Source organism: Corvus cornix, chromosome 17, assembly GCF_000738735.6.
Source record: "Corvus cornix cornix isolate S_Up_H32 chromosome 17, ASM73873v5, whole genome shotgun sequence".
NCBI lineage: Eukaryota > Metazoa > Chordata > Aves > Passeriformes > Corvidae > Corvus > Corvus cornix.
The window spans coordinates 4,121,876-4,144,783 of NC_046346.1; the positions used below are offsets into that span (position 1 = coordinate 4,121,876).

General features: G+C 45.0%; 1 protein-coding gene across 2 annotated transcripts in view; it reads left to right on the forward strand.

Annotated features, from left to right (window-relative positions):
• Positions 1-22,908, forward strand: part of DDX31 (DEAD-box helicase 31) — a 43,586-nt gene that overhangs the window by 3,554 nt on the left and 17,124 nt on the right. For both annotated transcript variants that reach the window (XM_039561689.1, XM_039561690.1), the window contains 10 exons: positions 916-957; positions 1,722-1,786; positions 2,573-2,692; positions 2,961-3,067; positions 3,789-4,024; positions 4,373-4,549; positions 6,968-7,027; positions 12,995-13,045; positions 15,028-15,167; positions 20,571-20,652. In XM_039561689.1, the coding sequence (XP_039417623.1) occupies positions 916-957; positions 1,722-1,786; positions 2,573-2,692; positions 2,961-3,067; positions 3,789-4,024; positions 4,373-4,549; positions 6,968-7,027; positions 12,995-13,045; positions 15,028-15,167; positions 20,571-20,652 (1,080 nt within the window). The remainder of the gene's footprint in view (positions 1-915; positions 958-1,721; positions 1,787-2,572; positions 2,693-2,960; positions 3,068-3,788; positions 4,025-4,372; positions 4,550-6,967; positions 7,028-12,994; positions 13,046-15,027; positions 15,168-20,570; positions 20,653-22,908) is intronic.

The following is a 22,908-nucleotide window of genomic DNA, read 5'->3' on the forward strand; positions in this document are numbered from 1 at the left end:
AAACGAATGCTGAAGCTGAGGCCTCCAAGAATTGGTTTCTCCATTGAACTCTTCTATTTAATTTATATTATTTGCAGTTGCAAAGGCAGTGTCAGAGGAGGGTATCAACCTTTTACATTTTATTTTTTGGTATGTCGAATGATAATAACTTCCATGTGGAGAATTGATTGCAGGTATCTCATTTGGGGTCCAATATTTTATGCAACCTGCAGTGCAATATCTCTGCTCTGTTCCCTGAAAGGAGAAAGCTCTGAAGGTATTTAAATTTTTACAGCAACAACTTAGCTGCCTCTTTAGGATGCCATGTGAATACTAAGCATGGAGGAAACTGTGTAAGCTCATTTAAAGGGTTGCCATTGAGAGTACTTAGGAAGATAATTTGTAATTACAATTGGTATTACTTTGTATTGGAAGCAATAACCTTCCTTGAGAAAAGAAATGCAGAGATAGGAAGATCCAATGGCACAATCACTCCATGGGTCAGGTGAGAGAACAGTGAGAGCTGCCAGAAGAGGATTGACCTATGTGTTTCCTTTCTGTGGTGGTTTTTTATCAGAATTTCTGTAATCTTCCCTTTTATTCTTCCTCTGGAGCAAAATCTTCTGTGCCTGTAGCTTGTTTTCTCCCTGGGGCATTCACAGAAGCCCACAGAAGTCTCTCTTGTCCTGAGAGCTGGCTCATGGAGCTGAGCCAGTAGAGAGGCTTTTGAACAGGCCAAAATATAATAAAAGAGAGATTCTTCAAGAGAAAAAAAATTAATAAGTGGCTTCTAAAAAAAATTAAGGATGCATTTAGAATTCTGATGTACATAACTAGATTAATTTACAGATTTTTTGAGCCATAGGAATTTGTAATCCAGCTTTTTAGTCCAGAGAGACTTTGGCAGAGCTCATTTTCTTTTGTTGATTTCCATAGCTTGCACTCCAAAGTTTTGATACAATCCAGAAACTACTTAAGGTAAGAATTCAATGCTCTGTGTTCTTAGCTGTGTAAGGGGCTAAACAACTTCAGTTCCTGTGAATTCAGCTGGAGGTTTAAGGAAATGCAGCACCTGGCAAGATGTATGGTCCTTAAAGATAAATGTGTTTAAGTGTGTGATTTCCCTGTGGCATGTTTTAAATTATTACATGAGCAATTAAGTGATTAATTATGGCACCCTAGTTGCACATGTGCTGATAAACAAGCATAGCTGATTTTCACAGCCATTTGCTTATAGAAATACCTTTCATTGTCTCAGGCTGAGTTATGAATGGAAACTCTCGTGGTGACAAGGACCGTTTTACTGAAACTAATACTGGACAGATGGGTTTCAGATGGGGAGTAGGACTTGGTGAACTGCTTTGCCAGCTGAATGACTGGAGAAATGAGAAGGCTTTTAAAATCATTAAATGATAGTGCTTTCCTTGTAATTGGGGTAGAGTATCTTACATTGGGCTAGAAGGTGTTTAAATCATTTATTTATCTGATCCATATTTCCACCCCCTCTTCATTTTTTCCTTGGAATAATAGGGTACTTCCTTATTATTTATAAGTCTTACAAATTTATAAGTCTTAAAAAGAGACTTACAAGTCTTTTTTTAGTGCTGGAGCTGTGATCACATCACATGCACACTGCTGTCAGCCCCATCCTCTCTCTTTTTGCCATGAAACATCATTTTTTGATTAGGCTTTGTCTTGTTATTAAGAAGAGTCATTGCTGGTCTTGGTTTTCCTGTCTGTAGCCATTTACCTGGATTGTGCCTGGAGTGCTAATGGGGGGAGAAAAGAGAAAATCAGAAAAAGCCAGGTAGGAAACCAACTTCTTAAATTATATTTTGAGTCCTTTATCTGTTACTCTTCTTCAGAGTGTTTTTCTTACTGGGAGGGAGGGTGGTGAGCTTGGATCAAGCTGTGATCCCCTGGATCTTACACAGGCACAGTGGCTGGGTCAGCAGGAAACATTCACTTCCCCCAGTTGGATCTGTTTCTAAAATGTTGATGAGCCTTCTGAGAAGATGATCTCTTGTGTCAGTATTTTTTTTCCCCCTCTCCTGACAAACACCTGTATTTGCTTACCACCAAGTGCTGCCTACAGTATTTGTTATGGGGGAAATTGCTTTCTGGAGAAGAGATTTCCTGGTGTTAAAATCCCTTTTTTTTCCCTTTTCAAAAATGGAATTGTAAGCTGGTAATCCAAAATGGAATTTTCATTTCTCTCTATATAAGCATACACAAAAAGAAGTTTACTCTTGACAGTAAAACAAGTACTCAGTTAGAAAAGAAAACCTGACTGGGGTGATTTTTTTTTTTTAGTGTTATTAATACTTCTTTCCACCTCGTCCTTAGCAATGAGTGTGCCTTTGAGTATCAGAGTATCAATGATGATCAAGGATAAATGTTAGCTGAAAAAAAACTTCAGTTTTAATCAGCTAGGAAGTGCTGTCCCTGAATTTACTGTGGCACTTTTCACCTCTGTAGGTTCCAGCTCCTCACTCTGGGTCCTATTCCATCCTAACCTGCATGGGGTTGTTTTTTCTTTCTTTTTTTTTTTTCTCTTGCCTGGGTTTTATTTTTTGTTTTTAAATCTTCACAGATTACGGAAAGGGATAAACATCCTCATTTCCACTCCTGGCCGCCTGGTTGATCACATCAAGTCCACAGAATGTATTCATTTCCGTCGCACTCAGTGGCTGATTATTGATGAAGCAGACAGGTAAACTTCCAAGGGCTTAGATATGGAAAATTATTACCATACCCTCTGCAGCATAATTCACTAAATATTAAAAAAAAAGTATGAGAGAGAGTGTGATCTTAAGCCATTCATGCTCAGTGGCCTCAGCCAAGCACCAGATGTCTGGGATTAGGACAAAATACCCACTTTGGACAGATTGTTGGACAGTTATTCATTGCAAAGATGTCATGGAGTATTAAGACTTTCTCCTTCCTTACAGCACCTTTAACCATCTCTCCTGTTCCTGTAGGATCCTGGACCTGGGCTTTGAGAAGGATGTGGCTGTGATACTCAACGCTTTAAACGCTGAGAGAGAGACACGTCAGAACGTGCTGCTCTCAGCCACCCTCACCGAAGGTGGGTTATGGACAGATGGGGGCTCTTGTAGCTGAATAATGCACAGGCAACTGCTGAGTAGTTGGTTGAGTCTGCCTCTGTCACAGCCCAGTGTGAAGCCCTTTGTAGAAGTGGAATAATGCCTGTTAATTTCTTTGGCTTATGGCACTTCCTTCATTACTGCAATTTCTGTCAGTGTATGTACTTCCATGGTCTCCACATATGTCTCCCAAATTCCATTGCAAAGTCACCATGAACCCGAAAGTTCGTTTGTTTGCTTTACAAACGCAGAATTAAGGCAAAAAGCTAATGGCAGGAGAGGTGTTGTGTGCTTTGCTCTGTATCATGCAAGCAGTCAGCTGCTGAGGCAGGAGCTGAACCAGGCCTCGTGACTCCTGCACTCTTGATAGAGTGAAGATCCGCTGGGTTTTTTCCACACACGTCTAGAAGCAGGCCTGCCAAATGCTGTCTGTCCATAAAGACATTTATGTACTGTGAAACAGCACAGTCAGCTGAAGAAGTGTCTTGTGAAGGTTCTGGTGGAGTTCGCAGCAGCTAAGCCTGGTAAGCCCTGAAAGGGCTGAGGTTTGCAGTGAGGGGGCTCTGCAGTGTCTGAGGGTGGCTCACTGGGTCCTTGCCCCTCACTCTTTTTCACTGGAATTGCGTTAGTTGGTTTTTTTCTTTGAGCACGTCATCCCAGCCCAGACTGGGCCTCACATATCTCTCATTTCCTGTGGTTTAGGAGTAACACGCCTGGCCGATATCAGCTTGAATGACCCTGTCAGCATTTCCATAGCAGATGAACTCCAGAAGGTGCCTGAACCAGCATCTCAAACAAATAGGGAAGCCAGCAGTTCATCAAACTGCATGGAGCAGGAAAACTTTGCTGTTCCTGAGACACTCCAACAGTATGTCATGATGGTCCCCAGCAAACTGAGGCTTGTCACGTTAGCAGCTTTTATCCTGCAGAAATGCAAGGTGAGACTCTGGTTGCATTTATATTACTAAGTAGCTCTTTGTCCTTTCCAACTCCTTTATCTGTTCCTCTGTCGAGGATAGCATGGATTAGATCCAGGGCTTTGAAGTGCGTCTTGAACCATGAGAGAGCTGAGGTGCTGTTGTGTCTTTCATGCTGGCAGAGAGATCCCTGTGCAGCATGTACTCATTCTTCTTTTGTGAACTCACTGTTTGGTGTCAGACTCTGTAATCCTTTCCCAGATAATGATACATCTCCAGAAGTGTAAATCACCTGGATCTTTTCACGATCAGGGAATTGGGAGAGGCCTTTGGAAGTGGTCATGTGCAATCCTCTTGTTTTTCCTGCAGTTTGAAAAGCGCCACAAGATGATCATCTTTTTCTCCAGCTGTGAACAAGTGGAATTCTACCACGAGCTCCTTGTTAAGGTCCTTTCTGGAGGGTCAGAGTCAGAGCAACCTGGGCGTTCATCCCTCTCCTCTGTGAGCTTACAGTTTCTACGTCTGCATGGCGACATGGAACAGGAAGTAAGCACTCTCAAAATGTCAGGACCTGCAGTTTTATTCCTTATTCCATATGATTTATTATGTGGCTATTTTGGGGAGGAGGGCAGAAGAGAGGAGAGAGAATCATTTCACCTCCAGGGGCCTCACTCTTCCATCTGCTAATGAGAATAAGGATATTGTCCCATTTCTGGAAAGTACCTTGGTAGCTGTATCTGAAAAACACACCTGAAGAGGCAAATGTGTTATTTCAGCAGAGCAGCCATTCTCTATTCCCAGTGGGTGCACTAAACCATTTATGTCTCCATGCTTCTCTCTCATGCAGCCAAGACAGACTTTTAATGCCAAAGGAAAACCTTATCCAAGCCCCAAAACATTGCTACCTAATAAGTTGCCCCCAATAGGTGAGGCTGGAGCAGTTTGGCTTTGGGTTTGAAGAACAGTGTCTTGACAGTTTGCTGTTTTCCCTGGGATGGAATAATAGCATTATGACAGTGATTACCCCAAAATAGGTTTAGGTTTTAGCCAGTTAGGCCTGAGTGGAGAGGTTGGAGCTTGCTACAGAGGGCTGAGAGGCCAGGAGGAGAGTGTCAGATGAACTGTCACTGCAGAGCTTCTCTCAATAGCTGAGAGACCTCCCTTGGAAGTTCAGCCCCTGATCCTGCCCTTGGTCTGTGATGGAGAGAGTTGCCGCTCTACTCTGAGCTGCACAGCAGAGATGGTAAATGAATAGAGCTCTTCTGATGAAGCAAGAGGTGAAGAGCCATTGTTTTTCTCACTCATTCCCATCCTGTGGAGACCAGAAACATGTGCTTTGCTGTCCCTGCAGTCTGGCCTTTCCTCAACCTGCCTGCCTGAGCAAGTGAGCAGGCCTGGTCTGGCCCAACTCTACCCTGACCAGCTGTTAAGCCAACAGAACACCACTAAGTAGCTGGCACCAGGGGAAGGGTTTTGCCTTTTTAGTACCCAGTGTGTAATTAGTGCTTGATGTCTTCAAATTAAGAGCATTAATGGAGCTAAATTGTGGATCCCATATGGTACTGCTGAGCACGGCTGCTGTCATTGTCAACAAGATACAGCGTGCTCTCTTCTTTAATTTTTGTCAGCAGAGGGTTCAGTGTGTCAGCAAGGCCCAAGCTTCTCTTCTTTTCTAGAACAGCACCTCTAGCTGGGAGTCAGGTGTGTAAGGTTTCTTCTCTATTATCAAGGTAACAGGACATTCACTTAGCTCCTAGCCAGAGCTCTAGGGAAAAGCTTGAAACCTGGAAACAAGGATATTTTGGAAGGCCAGTAGAAAAGGGATTGTAGGTGCAGAGGTGGTATTGGCAAGGGAAGATCAGGTTCTGCTGAGACCTTTGGTTATTGGTGCTCAGAGATAGCAAATATCATTGTGATGTAATGTGAGTTGGGGAGTAAATTTGTGGAAAACAAGTTGTTAGTTAAAATAACTGGAATGTGCTTGGGAAGGTTTGGGGGCTGACAGAGCAGGAGGCTTTTGAAGGGAGCTAAGGGGCTGTACTGGGTGCCTGCAGCTCCCTTCAATAGCTCAAAGACTGCTGGGGGGATAATTTGGGACCTGGGGGCTGTGGGTCGTGCTGCCTGTGGGCCTGAGCTTGTGTTAGGAGTGGGGGCTGCAGGAGTTGTGGTGGTGCAGAGCAGAGATGGGGACAGGGACCTGCCTCTGACCCCAGTGGGAGGGAACAGCCTCAGTCCAGTGTCATCAGCCCCAATGGTGGCTTTTGCCAGTACAAGGGGAAGGCGTGGGAGGGTGCCTCCTTTCCCCCTTGGGCAGGGATTTCTGGCCATCTCTCCTGCCCTGTTACTTTGAAGACTTGTCCCACAGCAGTTCACTGTGCAGCTGAGCATCCCTGACACTCAGTAATTCCAGTGTCAGAGCAGTGGCTGTGTGCATGCCCCATTGGGCACATGATGAGGCTGATCTCTTGTGATGTGATTATATCACTGTGTCAACAAAATGGGCTTATCCTGCCCATCGTGTGACTGGACAGACAGCAGTGAACATGTCCAGCTTTGCTTGCTTCCACAAAAGCCTGTGTTGCCCACAAAGCGTGCCAGTGCTTCTGTTGGTGCTGCCTAATCCTTTGTGGATCCCCCCTCCATGTAAAACAGCTCCTGTTTTCTGGCATACACAGGCTATGTTTCTGCGCAAACTGTGGAGGTGTTGGCTGCTCTGATTTGACCAAATGCATCCAGGCTTCCCCAGACACTGCCTTCCTACCTGGGACCACACCTGTGTGCCACAGATTTTTCCATTTGCAAGAAGAGTCTGATTGGCACTCATGAGGCCAATTCCTTTGCTTTTGAATCTGTACATGAGCTAGTGAACAAGACACAGTTAAATTGTTACCTTAGCTAATTTGCTTTGTGTTCGATTGTCATGTGCATAAGCAGTCTTTTAATTCTTCCTTTTCAACCTTCTAGGAAAGGACAGAGGTCTTCCAGGAGTTCCTAAAATCCAAGACTGGCATCTTGCTTTGCACTGTGAGTAACTCAGAGTCCCTTTGCAGCTCCACACTAATGGGCCTGTCTGATCCCTAAGGGTAACCAGAGGAATTGGCACTGAGCTCTAATTCCAGCTCACTGTCTGACCTTGAGGAAAGTCATCTCTTTTTTCTGCATCTCACATGTTAAGTAAGGACTGAGGCCTTCTTTGCAAACTATTAATATGGTCTTCTGCTGAGTTACCATATACAGGAAGAATGTATGTCTTATCTTAGAGACCAAGTATTTTGCACAGTCTTATGTCTAGAAAAATCTGTTCCTTTGAAGCTGGAACCTTGCCCTCTACATGCAGCCAGTAGAATGCAGTCCTGATTTGTAGTGTACCCCGTAACTGCCAGGAGAATTGGATGGAATGTGGTATTTCCCATCTTAATATCTACCCCAAGGGTAAAAACAACCACCTGCAGAGGTGGAAGGGGGAGCTCAACCAGAGAAGGGGTCATTGGAAAAGCTCATGCTCTGCTGCTCTCCTCACCTTGTGCCCTTCAAGCTCCTTCCAAGGATGCTGAGGGAGAAATTCTTGTCCTCTGCTGAGGTTTGGTGGCACCCTTGGGTTGTGGTGGCACCTTCACCTCTCGCTCCTGACCTGCTGGGGCCACAGGCTGCTGCAGTGGTGCAGAAGGCTGCACAATTTGCTCTCTAATAGTGGCAGCTGTTGATCTGAAAACGTGTGAATCTTGGCGATTTCTACCCACCGCAAACCTGTAAATTACAGCGATCGGGAGTAATTAGAGCTGAGAAACCCTCTCCAGCTCTGAAATGACTCCTGTTCCTGCTGCATGTTATTCTTAAAGGAAACCAGTTGCAATTTTTTCAGAGAGTGGGGGGCTGAATTTTCTCTTTTTTCTGCCTACAGTTCAAACTAGGAGTGCCATGTATATAGGAGTGTTTGATTTAGCATTGCCAAATTATATATAATGTCACCTGTAAAATTCTACTTGTTACATTCTGGTCCTGCTTTGTGTGTACAACCTTTCAGAGATTTGGTCAAGGTCAAAATGCATCTTTGCAGTGCGTAAGTGGAACTTTAACTTGGTTTCCTTGTATACAGAGGTAGTACTTGAGTATCTGAACTAGGGAGGAGAACAGAGCTTAAATCATTCAGTGGTGTAGATTGTTTTGAAGATAAAAAGTGTTTGGTAAATTCTAAAAAATAAATAGCTAAACTTTGTTGTTCTTGATGCACCTGCTGCCTATAACTGAGGAATGTCAGGTACGTGTCTTGCTATTGAAATTCCAATTTAATGGGTTGGGAAAGAAGGTAAATGCTCAGTTTTAGACAAAGAGAAAGCAGAACCATTGCAATCACTGGGCTATCAGTTCCTGGGTGAGAAGGTTTGAAGGGAAAATGTAGCCTGTGACAGGAAAAATCTGTCAGGAAATGTGCAGCTCTTGACAAGGTAGGAAGAAGAATTTGGATAAAGAAATCTTAGTGGATGGGATTCCCCTCTTGAGACACTGGAGATACGGTTTGATTTCTTGCTGTGCCACAGACTCTGTGCAGGTGAACATGGAATTGGGGTGACAAGGCAAGAAACCACATCTCAGTTGAGCAGCAATAGTTGTGGGTTTGCTCCTGAGCTGTCACAAATGGGAGGTAATGGTCATAAATGGGAGATAGTGTGGAGTAACCTGGATTGCCATGAAGAGGGTGGTGTAAGGTAACACATTTATTGTAACCCTCCTCCTCTTCAATCTAAGCCACTTTGCATTTCCTGCAAGGCAGGGATGCAGATCCTGATGGTTACGGTGACTGCGGCTCAGCTGGCACATGGTCAGCACGTTAAGCACAGTGAGTTGTGTGTGTGAGTCCAAAATCTCTCTGTGCTTCAACTCCCCATCTGTAAAATGGGGAAAGTAGCACAGTTCCATCTTACAGAGATGTTGGGAGGACAAATGCATTGAAACCAGGAGGTGGCCTGTTACCACAGTAATGGGGACCATATGGACACCTTAATATAGAGATACACTTTGCACCAGTCCCACATTACAGGTGCCTCCCCAACGCAGATGTCCAAAGGGCAGCCAGGCTCTGTGACCACCTCCTGCCTCTAAGGGCATTGCTTTTTCTGACACTCTTCTCCATAGCAGCAAAAAAAAATATTCTGCAGAAAGGTGGTTCTGTTCTTTTCACTATGAAATCACGTTTTGTGCCCACAAAAGAGCAACACAAAAGAGCAACACAAATAATGTTGCCGTCCTTCCCTTGTCCCTTATGCCATGTTCTCCACCCATCTTTCCGCTCTAGTAAGCAATGGGACCTGCTGTTCCTTTTATTAATTTGCTCTATGTCATATGTATATTAATATATTCCATAAAATATTTTTGCCAGACAATATAAGCTGGCAGACAAGAAAATAAAGAAGGGCCACGTATCTCAGAGGGTCTCGTCCAGATTTATTTCTCTCTCCTTCACTGAAAGTTCTTTGCGGCTTCCTTTGGGATGTGCCTTTTAAACAAGTTCATCTCTTCCAGGGAGGGAGGAAAGATCATTTGGAGATTGTTTGCTGTTTACTCAGTCACGCTAACTCATCTTGCCAGTTTTCTGGCGGCCCCAGCCAAGAGCTTTCGCCTCTGACAGCTTCTGTGCTCTCCCCTTCCTCCTCTGATTACGCAGCCCAATCTGTCACCCTGCCGACGGGGGTCTCTACCCTGCTGATGGCTTTCCACACTCGGCAGTAATGACTTTTGGCAGGCCGGGAAGGCGCGAGAGCTTCTTCCCCAGCTTGGAGAGCCGTTAGGCCCTCTCTGCCTGTTAGCTAAAGCACTTTGTGAGGTTCTTTGGTAAATAAATGAGTCATTTTAATCCAACTGACAGCCTGGCACCTGAGCAAGCTGCCTTCCATCTGTACTTCTAGGCCTCATGTAGGCAGCCAATTGTCAAGCTCAGGGCCTTCAAGACCTCACCATTGAGTGTCTTTCAAAAGCAACTTTAGCAATTTCCTTTGCCCTAATTAGATCGTGTGAGAGGGACTGAGCAAACCAAGGCCCTTGCAAAACTTTTGTGGCCCTGTTGGTTCTGATCTTCTGCAGTGACAGGACTTGCTTTCAATGTGGCCTTTTTGCCCTTCATTCCCTTTTACCCACCCTCTGTACCCCATTCCCTGGCACCCACCCCCTGTATCCCATTCTCTTGCACCCACCCCTGTACCCCCCAACCACAAGCACAGGCTGGTAACATGAATTATTCAAAGCAGACATTTCAGCCTTTCTAGCATCCCTCAGGTGGATTGTTCCTTGATCCTGTGCCCCTGTGTGCCTTGCAGTTGGGATCAGGGCAGGAACATGGTTAAGGCTTCAGGTTATTGTGTTTGCTTGGCATCTGGGCTTTCTTTAAAACTGCACTGGTGTAGGTTATTTTTTTTTTTGCTCCCATGAGATGGTCACTGAAGAATTTGCCCTTCCACTGCCCGTGGAAAGGAGGCAGCAGTGACCTGCCGAGGTGTCATATCCTTGATTTCCCTGTAATTAAGGAATGGTGGTGTGAGGTCACACGTGGAAAGGGGAGTGCCATCTGAGGCAGTGGAAAAGAGGGGTGAGTGGTATATTGAAAATCTCTTGGGATTCTTGAAAGAGTACTGGCAGCAGGTTAGTGCTTCTGTGAGTGGAATAAATGTAAAACTGGATGGTTGTTGTTTGAGCTGTGTTCTCTCTCCTGGAAAAGTGACCCACAAATATTTTTCTAAAATTCTGAGAAGTTGAAACTCATGGGCTCTGCCAGCAGAGGAAAGCAAATCAACTCAAACTTTTTACCCTAGTCCTACCTTGCTGCTCTCTATCAGGGTCTTAGAGGAAAAGCAGCTAGAGGAGACACAGGTGGACTGATACTGAGGAATCTTTGAGAGTTTGCAAAACACTCCAATTACCAGTAAATCCCAAGAGACTTGTGAAAGAAAGCCAAGGGAACCCCCAGGAGAGTAGCTGCTGCTATGTGTCAGTAACAGCTGAGTGGAGTTGGTGGCATTGTGAAAGCAATCGTGAATGCAAGGCTGGTGATGGGAGGAAGCCTTCTCCTAAAATGTTCTCCCTGGCTATTTATGAGGCTTTTGGTGAACCTTTTCAGCTTGGGCAAACGCACATGAAAATGCTGTCCGTGGCAGTGATTTTCCAAGCTGAGATGTTGAGAAAATGTGTCTTGGAAGAGTAGGGAAAGAATCTGGATGGATGAGAGGGATGGCTCCTGCCCACTTTGTCTATTCCTTCCCCTATTAGAGGTGCTCCTGACCACAGGGCTGGCTTGGCTGTTGGTTTATTTTGGGGAAACTGCCCTGTCCCAAGGTCAAAGCCCTCTCCTCAGACAGCATTTCCTCAGCTCCTGGGTGTGAGGAGGAGCACAGAGTAAAGGAAAAGACCAAAGCCTTGTCAGCGTGGAAGAACAGAGCCAGCCAGCTCGGAATCAGACGTCAGCGCTCCTGTGTGATCGCGCTGTAGAGTTTATAGTCTTGTTATCCTGGTAACTGCTGTACACGCTTCCCGACTCCCCTTGATTTATTTCCTCCAACCTCCTTTAAATGGCTTTTTGTACATCTGTTCATTCTGACTCTGGGAACAAGTCACTCCTTAATAAGCGTGTTGGAGCGCGAGTGTGCGTTATTTCGGAGTGGGCGCTGTGGAAAGTGTCTCCTCTTTTACTGCAGTTGGAGCCACAAAACAGCCTGGTTAGTGCTTATGGGAAGGCCTTTGCTGCCAAAACATCAGCTTCCCATTCTTTTAACGTGTGTGGGAGTTGCATGAAAACACTTCAGTGGGTGGCTGACACATTTTTAGTACATTAAGCTCCTGCTTACGTCTTTAATATATTCTATTTTGCAACTAGCTAAAAGATACATGTGTTGCAAAACATTTCCTAACAGAGTTAAATCTGCACACCTGCTCTGCTATTGCGCCTGGTGAATGTAAAATCCGAGGAGTATGTGAGGACATTACTAATGAACAGAAAATCAAGAAGGGAGATTGAGATGTGTTTGCACTCTCCATTTTGGACAGGATTTAAACTCTCGTTTCTCTCTGAAGGGGTATGTTTTTGGAGCTATTCTGACTGTGGATAACTAAAGGGTCTCATTCAAGTCCTTCTCCAAGTTGATAGGTTTTCTCACCAGCTGGCACATCTAATAAAACCTTGACAGCAGCTTCAGACTCTTTTCTTCACAGCTGCATTTTGTTTCTCCAAATCAAAGCCAGACTGCAAATCTAAGGCATAGCTGAAGTCCCCGCTCCTTGAGCTGTGCTCCAGATTCCTGCAGATTCTGCTAAATTGTTTATTGGCCTTTTATTTTAGGGCCACATGACCTGCAAGTCTTCTGCTCCTCAACTTCAGACCATCACCTAGGAAACAACTAATTATTTGTAGGTAGAGATCAGTGTATCTTTGGACGTTCTACCCAAGGCCAGGGATTCTTGACTGCTAGCCTTTATTTTTTTTTTTTTTTCCCTTTTCATCATAAGAAGTCTGGTTTTGGTACTTAGATTTGCTGTGGAGAAAGGTGTGCTCAGAAATCGTGCTGCCTTTCAGAGGTTTAATTCTGCCTCTCTGTGTTTGGGCAGTAGGTGCCCATGAGAAGATCTCTTTTCATCAGTGAAACAAACTGAAGAACCAAAGGTATCGCTGCCCCTTACACAGTGGATTCTGTCAGATATAATGCAAAGGGGCTGTAGGAAATGCTGTAATTCAACACCACCATCCTGAAATAGGTGTTTCTATCCTCCAGGCTTTGGGTCATAGTAGTGGATCATTTTTTATTGTATTAGTCTGCTAACAATCCTTGCATTTTAAACCCTCAGTGTTACTTCTGACCTTCAGTCCATCTTTCCCCAAACTAGACACATAAAATTCCTACTTGCCTAGCCAGCATTGCTTTCAGACATAGTTGCCATCCCAGAAGACTCCTCACTCTGCTGATAGCTCCAAAGGATTTTTACTAAAGTGATTTCCTTATTAATTTTAAGGATGTAGCAGCACGGGGACTGGACCTGCCTCAGGTGACCTGGATTGTACAGGTGGGTTTGCTCTGTGTGTCTGTGTGTGTTAAGTGCAGCCTTGCTCAGATGAAATCCCTTCTCAGTCCAGAACCTTCCTGCAGTTGGCTGGTCCTGGTGCTGATGCCTACAGGTGTGGGAGACCTCCAAGTTCCTGACTGCAGGACTAGGACTCTGGGTTTTGCCAGGATACAGCATTGCTACCATATCCCTGGGCTGTTTTTCTCTTTAATAACTCTGGGGTTTTCACTGGTTGGGATAAAACACCTTCCATTTCCCTACCCAAGAAGTCAGTTTTTGTGAAATCCTGGCCATCTCTTGCAGTTCTGTTCCTTTCTTTCCTAGCTTGCTGGGGAGGCAGTTCCATGAGGAGTTTAAGTGCATTCCTGATGTTAAACATTGAGTAGCCCAATAGTGTCAGTGCAGTGACCTACAGAAACTGAGTGTTTGCAGTGAGCCTTGGCTGGATTGGGGCTGAGTAGCTGCAGGCATCCAGCTTCCAGTAGAACTGCATGGTTCAGATTTTCCCTGAAAAGAAAAAAAAAAGCCCAACAAAACCCCACACTGCTGCATTGCTGTTGACAGAAATACAGTCTTAGGGAAAAAAAATAAAAACAAAGGAAGATGGATTGAACCTTAAAAATAGCAGCCTGTCGTTTCAAAGAAGAGGCTGAGAGCATGAGGCAGATTTCATTTCTATAAAAGATTTATAATTAAAAAAAGGTTAGTTGAACTGAGGAAAAACTGATCCAGAGATTCACATGTATCAAGCAACACCTGGGTAAAAGGAACAGGGCACAGAGCCTCAACAAAGCTTTTTAATTTCTACCTCATCCCTTCAGGTAACAAATTTGATTTGATTTTTGTGTTTTTTAAAAAAAGAATGATTTTGTAGCAGCCAGCTAGTCGGAGAAGGCTGTGGAAGTGAAGTCTTTAATTCCCAGATCTGTATATTAATATAATTTAACCAAAGATATAGTTGCCAGTGCTAGAACGCAGTGCAAATTACCTAAAGCCCTGGGAGACTTCTGTGTGTCCAGAAGGCGAAATCTCAGCTGTCCTGAGGGCTGTGTCCAAGAGCAAGGACCTGCAGGGAGCAATTAGATTGCTCACAGCATCTTACTCACACCTCTAGCCAGTAGAAACTTTGCCAGAGGGCACAGGTATAAACACTAGAGTGGGCTTTGGTTGTTGGGTTTCTTCCAGTTAAACTGCTGAGGGCTCATTTCTGAGCAGTATCTCTGTGCATGTTCATTTTTTCCAGGAAAGAGAGGAGGGGGGGAAAGAATAGGGGGAGGTTAAAGGGAGGGAAATGTGTCACCCATTATCAGATCTTGCAAATGGCTGGGCAGTTTTGATTCCCACTTAGGTAAATGAGAGGCACTGCTATATTTGGGGAGTCTTTAAGGAACATTTTCATGGTGCCTGGTAGTTGGACAGGGGAAGACAGTTGCTACCTGTGTCATCCATTGCTGAAAGCACTTCCTCCTCTCTCTTAGATTTATTCTACCCTGTAACCAGCCATGATTTGCTTTAATCCAAAAAAAAGCAATTTAGCCCAACTCCAAATTGGCATCAGTTGTTTTTTCTTTTGTGTTTTTTCTCCCAAATGCAGAGCAGGCAGCTCCCCACTCCATGTGGGCAGTCCTGGGCGCTCTTTGCTGTGAGATTTGATTAGATTTGGGGGGCTTTTTTAGGGGAAGCAAACAGGTTTCTGACGTGCCTGTATCGAAATAAAATCTAAAAGGCAGAAAGAGACACTGAGACAGGGAAACTGTCCTATTATCTGAAAGTTGGCCAATGTGTCACATTCACATGTCAAAAAGCTGCCGTGGCTGAGGGGCTGAGTGATGGTTCCGGGGCTGAGGCGCGTTACAAGCAGCCCAGCTCCTCGGGAGGTGCAGCGTGTGGGGGTGTGCCTTTTGTTCCAGGTGAGCGGGCTGGGGGTCTCGTTTATAATTAACACGCTGCATCCTGTTAATTCCTCCTTCCCCTTTCCCAAGTACAACGCTCCGGCTTCACCTGCGGAATACATCCACCGGATCGGGAGGACGGCGCGCATTGGCTGCCGCGGGAGCAGCCTGCTCGTCCTGGCGCCTTCGGAGGCAGAATATGTCAGCTTGCTGGCTTCTCACAAGATTAAGTGAGTCAGAAACGCGAACAAAAGTTTCAGCTCATCCTTGCTAATTAACCTTCCGTGGCACTTTCAGCGGGACTGTGTCTCGTGCAGGTTTTAATAAGAATTTATTAATTCTTGTGATCCAGGCCTGGCCCCAGACTAGCAAAAGGAGAAGAGGGGAAGTGTGTGAAAATCATCAGCCTGACATGTTGTGCATGAGTGAACGTGCGTGGTGAGGGGCAGGGAGGAGATGATAGTCGGAGATCCTTTGCACTCCATTGTTTTCTCTCTGGCCCTGGGTTCAAATCGTGACTATGTGGAGATCACAAGTCAAACGAGCCTGTCAGATGCTGCCTGGCCATCTGCCTGCATGGCACACCATATTGGCAGAGACTGTGCTGGCCCTTTGGGAGAGATCTGGGGGAGAAATTGCTGGGGAGCTGTGGGTCATATCTGGCAGATAATTGACGAAGATGTGTTGTTTAAGTGGCTTGTGACAGGAATAGGAGAGGCTTTGGCAAGTGCTGAGAGCCCAGTGTGGTCCTGAAAGGCAAAAAGGGAGGGTGGGCTCTGCAGACCCAAAGTGGGGTGTGCTTCCAAGCCTGGGAAGGCTCCTCTTAACCAGCTCTAGCTTGGACTTGGGAGTAGACAGCAAGGAGAGCAAGCCAGGCTCAGTAAGGACCAGCCCAGTGTGCAGTCAGGTACCTGATGGCCGACACATGATGAGATTTTAGTCCAGCTCTGCTTGCACAGTGGTCTTTTTGTGGAGAAAACCCACAACTGGCTGCTCAGCATCGCTAGGCAGGATCTCCAGCCTCCTCAGCAGCCAGCTGGGTGTTTGTGCCTCCCCTTGCTCCCTGCTCTGCTGTCTCTCAGCGTTTGAGAACATCACCAGAGTCCCTTCAGTGTTGTAGCAGTGTTGATGGAGCCCTGTAAACTCATGCACAAATTAGTTCCCTTTTATTTCTTGTGTTTCTGTCGGGTGGAGCTGCTTGGAATCTAATTTGGTTTTGCATCCTTGAAACAAACAAATGTTGGCAGTAAATACAGGCTTATTCTAGGCTGTGAGCCATTTAGTGGTCTAACAAAGAGCCATCCATCATCCCAGGTAACTATCTATTAAGCAGACACCAGCAAGACATGGAAGGCTAAGCTGACAGGGGTTTTTTTCATGTAACAAACAGCACTGACATTTAAAGGTGAAATCCCACATAATTGTGAATTTTTAACTCCAAGTAGAAAGTTCTATTTTTCTATTTTCTAATATTTTGGTAGTGTTAGAGGAAGGAGAGGGAAATTTCCTTCTTTTTTATTTTAAATGTTAATGCTTTTATCCAATGCTGTTGTTTTTTAACAAGTTTAGGGAAGTGTCACTCAGGCTGGCAATTACATCTGCTAAGGAGACCTGCTGTTGAGCTGGCCATGGTCTTCAGGAATCTTGAAGACTCTGAATAAGCAAGGGAGGTTTATGCGAATTTATTTTTCCTTCACTTTTCAGAGCCAGACAACTCTGGGGATTGCCTTTTCTTGGTTGTTTGTTTGTTTTATGCTCTTCATAAAATGTGCTGCCCTGCAGTTAAAGGACTTGCCAGAAAGGAGTGTAATTTGCCTTCCTTGACGCCCATCTTCAGAGGGAAAGCAGTGAGTGCCTGACGGGCACGGGGCGATTCGGCCTCTCTGCAGCCGTGTGGCCTCCGCTCTTCCCACGTGGATGAGGAGAAGGGGCACCAGGATAGAGCAGGGAGCTGATGAATTACTGAGAAGATGCAGGAAGGCAGCTTGAAGCTCAAGGCAGCAAGTGCCATCAGCACAAATTGCCGTTACCCTTCATAAACAGAGCATTATGATGATAATCCTGACAATTTAATTCAGTGCGAGGGCGAAAGACAGCGTGTGTTGGACTGTCACTGAGCCTCTTAAGCACTGCTCATTTCTGTTCCTTTACCCTAAGTCTTTGTAGCTTTTGACTTGGTCTGCACAAGTTACTGGAGTTGGCTTTTTTTTTTTTTTTTCATTCTTAGCCTAATTTTTGAATCTCTGGGATTTTTGTCGAGGATGAGAATGTGTTGTGAATCTTTTTTTTAATTTGTTGGGGTTTTTTTTCCTTTTTTAAATGAAATTCCCACTGGGTTTATTGAAATGTAAATACTTCATAAAATATGTATTTTGAAGAAGACAAAGCATGAGATGTGTCCCTGCAGCTGGTGTAAATGAGCAGTGCTCGGCTGGTTTACAGGGGATGAGGATCTGACCCAGAGTTTTTTCCTAAACCCCTCCACCCACCCCAGCATGCATGGGAGTAAGTCCAGGAATGTTGAGAGTCGGAAGTAATGAGAGCAGACGTGGCTTTGTTCCTGGATGAAAATCCACTTCGGAATTAGAGATGACTGCCTTTGAAATTGGAAATCGCTCGCAATTAATTTTCACCGGTACCTGAAGCCTCTCCTTGGCTTCCAGTGTGGAAAAGCAGCATTAGCCTTTGCCAAAACGATCTCACTTTGGCTCTGCTGAGATCAGTCATTCCCGTTGGGGCTCAGGAAAGCTGCCTCTCTCTGCAACTTTCTGTTTGGGCTTTGTGTGGCTGGAAGTTGTGGCTGCTCTGCCCAGCTGTATGTGGATGTGCAGGCACGTGCACACTCATGTTTTCTCTGCATTCCCTCTTTCCTTTTTTTCTTTAAAAAAAACGGGTTAGACTCCAAAATGTTCTGTCTCAGCTCCAAGCACAACTAACAGATTTCCCTTCAAACGGAGGAGGCAACAAGCAGAAGAAATGTGAGGTTCACTTTTTTTTTTTTCCTTTATGTCTCTTCTAGTCCCTTCAGCTGCAGTCTCGCAGTGCCTGCCTCGACAGCTATCAGATAATTTCTTTATCTGCTAACGGCGGCCTAACTAATTTATAAAGGAAGAGGCATCACCGTGAAGGCACGAGTCGTTTCCCTGCCTGCTCTGGGGTTGTGCTGTTCCCCCCTCCCGGCTCCCTCGCCTGCTCCCTGCTGTGAACCCAGTTCAGGGATCTGTTGCTGGCGACGCGCCAGGCGAGGGGAGGACCCGAGAGGGGGTGACAACTCTGACAAATCAATGTCAAAGGTTTGACATTTTCATTCATAGCGGTGTCAAAGCAACCTTTGCAGGGGGAAGGGGGAGGTCTGCTTTCCTCTTGCTTAAGTGGTTGCCATTTATGTTTTAATTTGCTGTTATACATCTCAAAACCAAACAGAGAAACCCTCAGTTGTCGTTTTATGCTCCATTTCCCTTTCTCCCCCATCGCTCCCCCGCCTTTCTCTGCATCCTCTGCGAAGGAATCTGTGCGTGGGCTGACCCAGCTGCACATGGTGGGGCTGATCTCCCTTGTAGTGTGTCTTATGGCCACTCTGGCCCATCCCTTCCAGGCTGGATGGCTGTTCCTCTGGAGCGTCTCCTTTCCTTATGCTGTGATGCTGAGTTGGCTGAGGTAAAGGCAGATTGCAAAAGTAAAGGTGTTTGTTGCTTTAACTGGGAAGGATGGGGAGCAGGTGAGGATCACAATATCCCGTCACATGGTGTGGCAGAGATTCCTCCATTCCTGCTAGCCATGTGTTAGAGAGTTTTGAGTGAAAAGAAAGAAGATACCCTTGTGGTAATTTCTTTCTGTACTTTACAAACTGAGTATCAGCAATGCTTCCTTTCAGAAACCACAGGTGTCTTTCTGACCATCTGAGATTCAGGAATCTGAGAACTGTTGGACCCCAAAGATTTCTCTTTTCCTTGGATTGGTTTTAATCCCAAGTGAACTCCTTGGCTTCTTTTCTAGAGATGACCTTTGCCCATTACTGAAAATTTTGGCCCAGACATCAGCTTGTATGATCTGAGTAATTCCCTTGGAAATGGGACCCAGTTTGGATGCAGCTGTAATATTAATGGCCTGGAGCTGCACAGCTGCACCTGTGCTGTCACCTGGTGCATGTGCATCCCCTAAGACAGTGTTAAAGAGGACAAAGAATTTGTAGTCTCCTGTAAATGCACCTTTAAGCAGGACTGCTTACTTGGAAATGAGGCAGGTTTGTAAGCATTTCCGTATCTGGGCCATAGCAGGACCCAGCAGTGCCTTGCAATCAAGACTGGAGAATAAATCATCTGGTTGAGCTTACAGGAGGAATGTGAGTCGACAGAATGAAAATAAATGCCCAGTGTGAAGCCTGGCTAGGACAGCTGACTGAGTCTCCTGTATTTAAAAAAAGTGCTGTGGGGTCCCTAATGGGCTGGGCTTTGGCTTTGCACTTCAGATGAGAGGGAAGGTGAGTTCTCAGAGCAGGGAAGGAAATCAAACTGTGTGGCTGGTGTCAGAGGTGGCATTTGAGGCTATAAATGAATTGGAGGGTGAGTTTGTCCATTGGGAAGTGCCTCTGAGCTTTGACCTGAGCGAGGTAGCAAGGAGTTAGAATCATGTGGGATCCTGTGGGAAAGGAAGAGTGATGGAAGACCAGAGGGAAGGAAGCTGCAGGAGAATTGGTTTGATAGGAAAAGTTCCCCCAGGTTTTGTTGTTGCCCTCTGAGCTTGAGTCACTGTGAGAGGAAGGAGCTGTGTCTTTGCACAGCTTTGGTTTTAGCTCTTCAGTTTTGTGAGTGTGGTCACTAACATGGGTGGAAACAAATGTGTGTAAACATGAAAGCATCATCCTTTGAGTGAGGGTTGAGCACTGTGTCTCATTCCAGAGACTCTGGAAGCTAAATTGGAGGAGACAAGATGTAGCAGAAGTAGCAAACTAAGTGGAGCAGGTGTTTCCAGCCTGTGTGTGCCTCAGTCACTCTCTTTCTCCCAGCTGCACAACCGACCTTCTGCTCCTGCCCACGGCATTAAGTGAAAAAAGAAATGTTGGACAACCCCTGGGTTCAAAGTGGAGGTTGCAGATCTTTTTCTTTACAGTTACAAAGCAAATTTACAAGAAGCATTAATGTTATGAGCTGCTTCAACTCTGTCTTGAGTTTCTTTTGGTGAAAAGCATAACCAGGTGTTTCCCAATTGTCTTGCTGCTTCTCAGTGCAAGGAAAGAAAAGTTACGAAAATAATGGAAGTGCAATACAATTTATTTCTTTAATCAGTTCCTCTTGGTTGAGAGCCAAGGAGACTTTCAGTGGGTGGAAAGTCTACCCTCAGTTATTTTGATGCTCTCCTAGAATTGGAGTGTGTGCTGGTGATTTAAAACAGTGACAAGATTGTGGGTTCCTGTGTCTCTGTGCCACTGAAAGCACTGGTTTGGATTTTACAGTAGTTCCACTTTCAGGGGTGCTGAGGGAGTGTCTGGGCTAAGGCCTCGTGTATTTCAGGAACGAATTCTTAAGCTGAACTGTGAATCTCAATGGTTCTGCTCTCCATTACCAGTCTGTGCCTCATTCCATGCCATGTTTCAAAGTAGGAGAAATAGTAATTTTTTATCTTCGTTGCTTCAGTGTTTCAGAGCTAAAGATGGAGAAGGTGTTAGCCAGCCTGATGAAAGATGATCGCTTCAAGTTGCACAGACCAAGAAGAAAGGTGAGTTATTCTGGTGCTTTGGAATTGCTCCAGTTTTCACTTGCCAGTTAAACATCACAAGTATTCCTGCCTTAGCGTCTGTCTTTACATCCATGATGTCAGGCACTGTAAATAATTATAGAACTACCTTATATCACAATATTTCAGTCTTTTGTTGTTCCCAGAAAGCAGTTTCTTGCTAACTCTTCAGCAAGTATCTTTGTAACAGATAGGGAAGGTTTCTGGATGCAAAAGCTCTGTGCTTTTTCCCACACAATGTTTCTGTTTTTCTTGTGTTTTCTGCACTAAAATACTGTTGGAGATGACAAATGGTTCTAAACTTCTCTGAAGAAACAAGGAAAATGCATTTGGTGATGTGTTACATAGGGGTTTTTACCATATGTATTTACTTGGAGCCTAAAACAAAGCTCCCTGGGTCGACAAGCACCTTTTTATTGACCTGGGCAAGCTTTGGGTCTGCCTTCAAGTTGCTAATTCACAGAATTCACTCATTTGCAATTGATGTCTCGGGCGTTGCTGCTCTCTGGCAAATTAAATCCTGCAAGAACCTGCATTTTGAATGGAAGTCAAGAATGTGTCAAGCATGATGCAGCACACACTTTTTTCCCCTCTTGTTGCTGTTTTGCCTGCTCGTGCTTTTGTTACCCCGTGTCTGAGGTGCCTCGTTGCCGGCGCTGGCTGGTGGGAGCCGTGGTGTTTCTGGTAAACACGCTTGTGAAAGATGTTCAGTGCTCCTGCACGCCCTGCACCTCACAGAAAGCCACATCTGAGCTCAGCTGAGGTGCAGCTCTATTTAAAGCTCTCTCCCACCACTGTTTTTGGCTGAAATCAGCCTGTAATGCGTGTGTTTTAAATGTCTGGATCATGCCTAGGATATGACCTCTTAATTCAACCAAGTTCAGTTGTGCTTTGTTACTGCAGAAATTATTTTAAATAGTTCTGTGTATAAACACTTTCCTTTTCTCCCAAATGTGCTTATAGGGTGGGGGGGTAACTTCAGATTTCCTTTGCAAACTTTTTCAACAATACATTTATGCAGAAATTGTACTTTAAATTTGTTACTGGCATGGGACAGAATATTCTGTTCTGGACTGGGTGACGAATGTTACTTCATGGGAAGTGGGCAAAAAAGAGAATGTGTTTTGTTGCAGGAAATTATGATTTAACTTTTGGAAAGTGGCAGGAGGAAATGCCTTTTTAGCAACAAAAACCTAACCAAGCCTGCTTGCTACCAAAACTGATCAAATCGGTGTTTCTACCATGCTTTCAAACTGTCAGATGCTCTACGCATTTAAGCACAGAATTTTTAAAATACTCTTCTTTTGGCTTTCTCCCTTTCTTTCCAAAAAGCTCTAAACCCAGCCCCTCTTTGAAAGGAGCAGTTGCTGGTTTGGCTCCGCAGGGCTGCTGGGCAGGCCCTGGTGTGCCAGGTGCTGCACGGAGGAACTTGCACACAAGGACTTGGTTCCTTCTGCTTTCAAAGGTGGGATTAAATCCCTCTTTTCCCTCTGCATCAAAGCGAGTGGGATTTTGCTGTTGCCTTCAGTGGAGCTGAGATCCATCCACTGTGGCTGTGTTTTAATCTCCTGCAGGAACTTAGAAATACGGAATAACCAGTTTTATGTGACTCAATCTGAAAGAATTGAGATTTAAGAATAGCGTTTCTCTTCATGGGAAAAATTCTTTATCGTTTAATGGGGATGAAATTACTGCAGTTCTGTCAATATGAAACAATCTCCTTCAGGAATTACTTGAAAAATATGTTAAATGCAATCAAGGGCTCATCCTGTATGTTAGCTCCACGTTTTATATTGCCGTGGAGACTTTAAATGGTCAGCTCAGAAGCTGCAGGGGCATTTCCCAAGTTTTCAGGAGGGTTAATCTCTATGAAATTCCCTAAATTTGCCACATGGACAGCACAGTGAGCTGGGAATGCAGCGGGACATTGCATGGGACAGAGGGGGATTGAGGAGGTGTCAGGAGGAGCTGAGACTGATCCCGTTGGGATGTTGCCATTGGAGGGAGGTTCAGCTCTGCTGCTCAGCCCTCCATGCTCTTGAGTCATGTATATATTATAGTCCTCCACACAGGAACCTCATTATGATGCTCTTCAGTCCTCATTGCCTCAACTCAAGTCCATTATAAGTACCACGTTGGAACATGTATTTTTTGGGCTTCTGTGTGCAGCCAGGGAGCAAGCTGAAGTGCCTGTAAAATGTATATTTTATATTTAGGTATATGAAATATATATGTGGC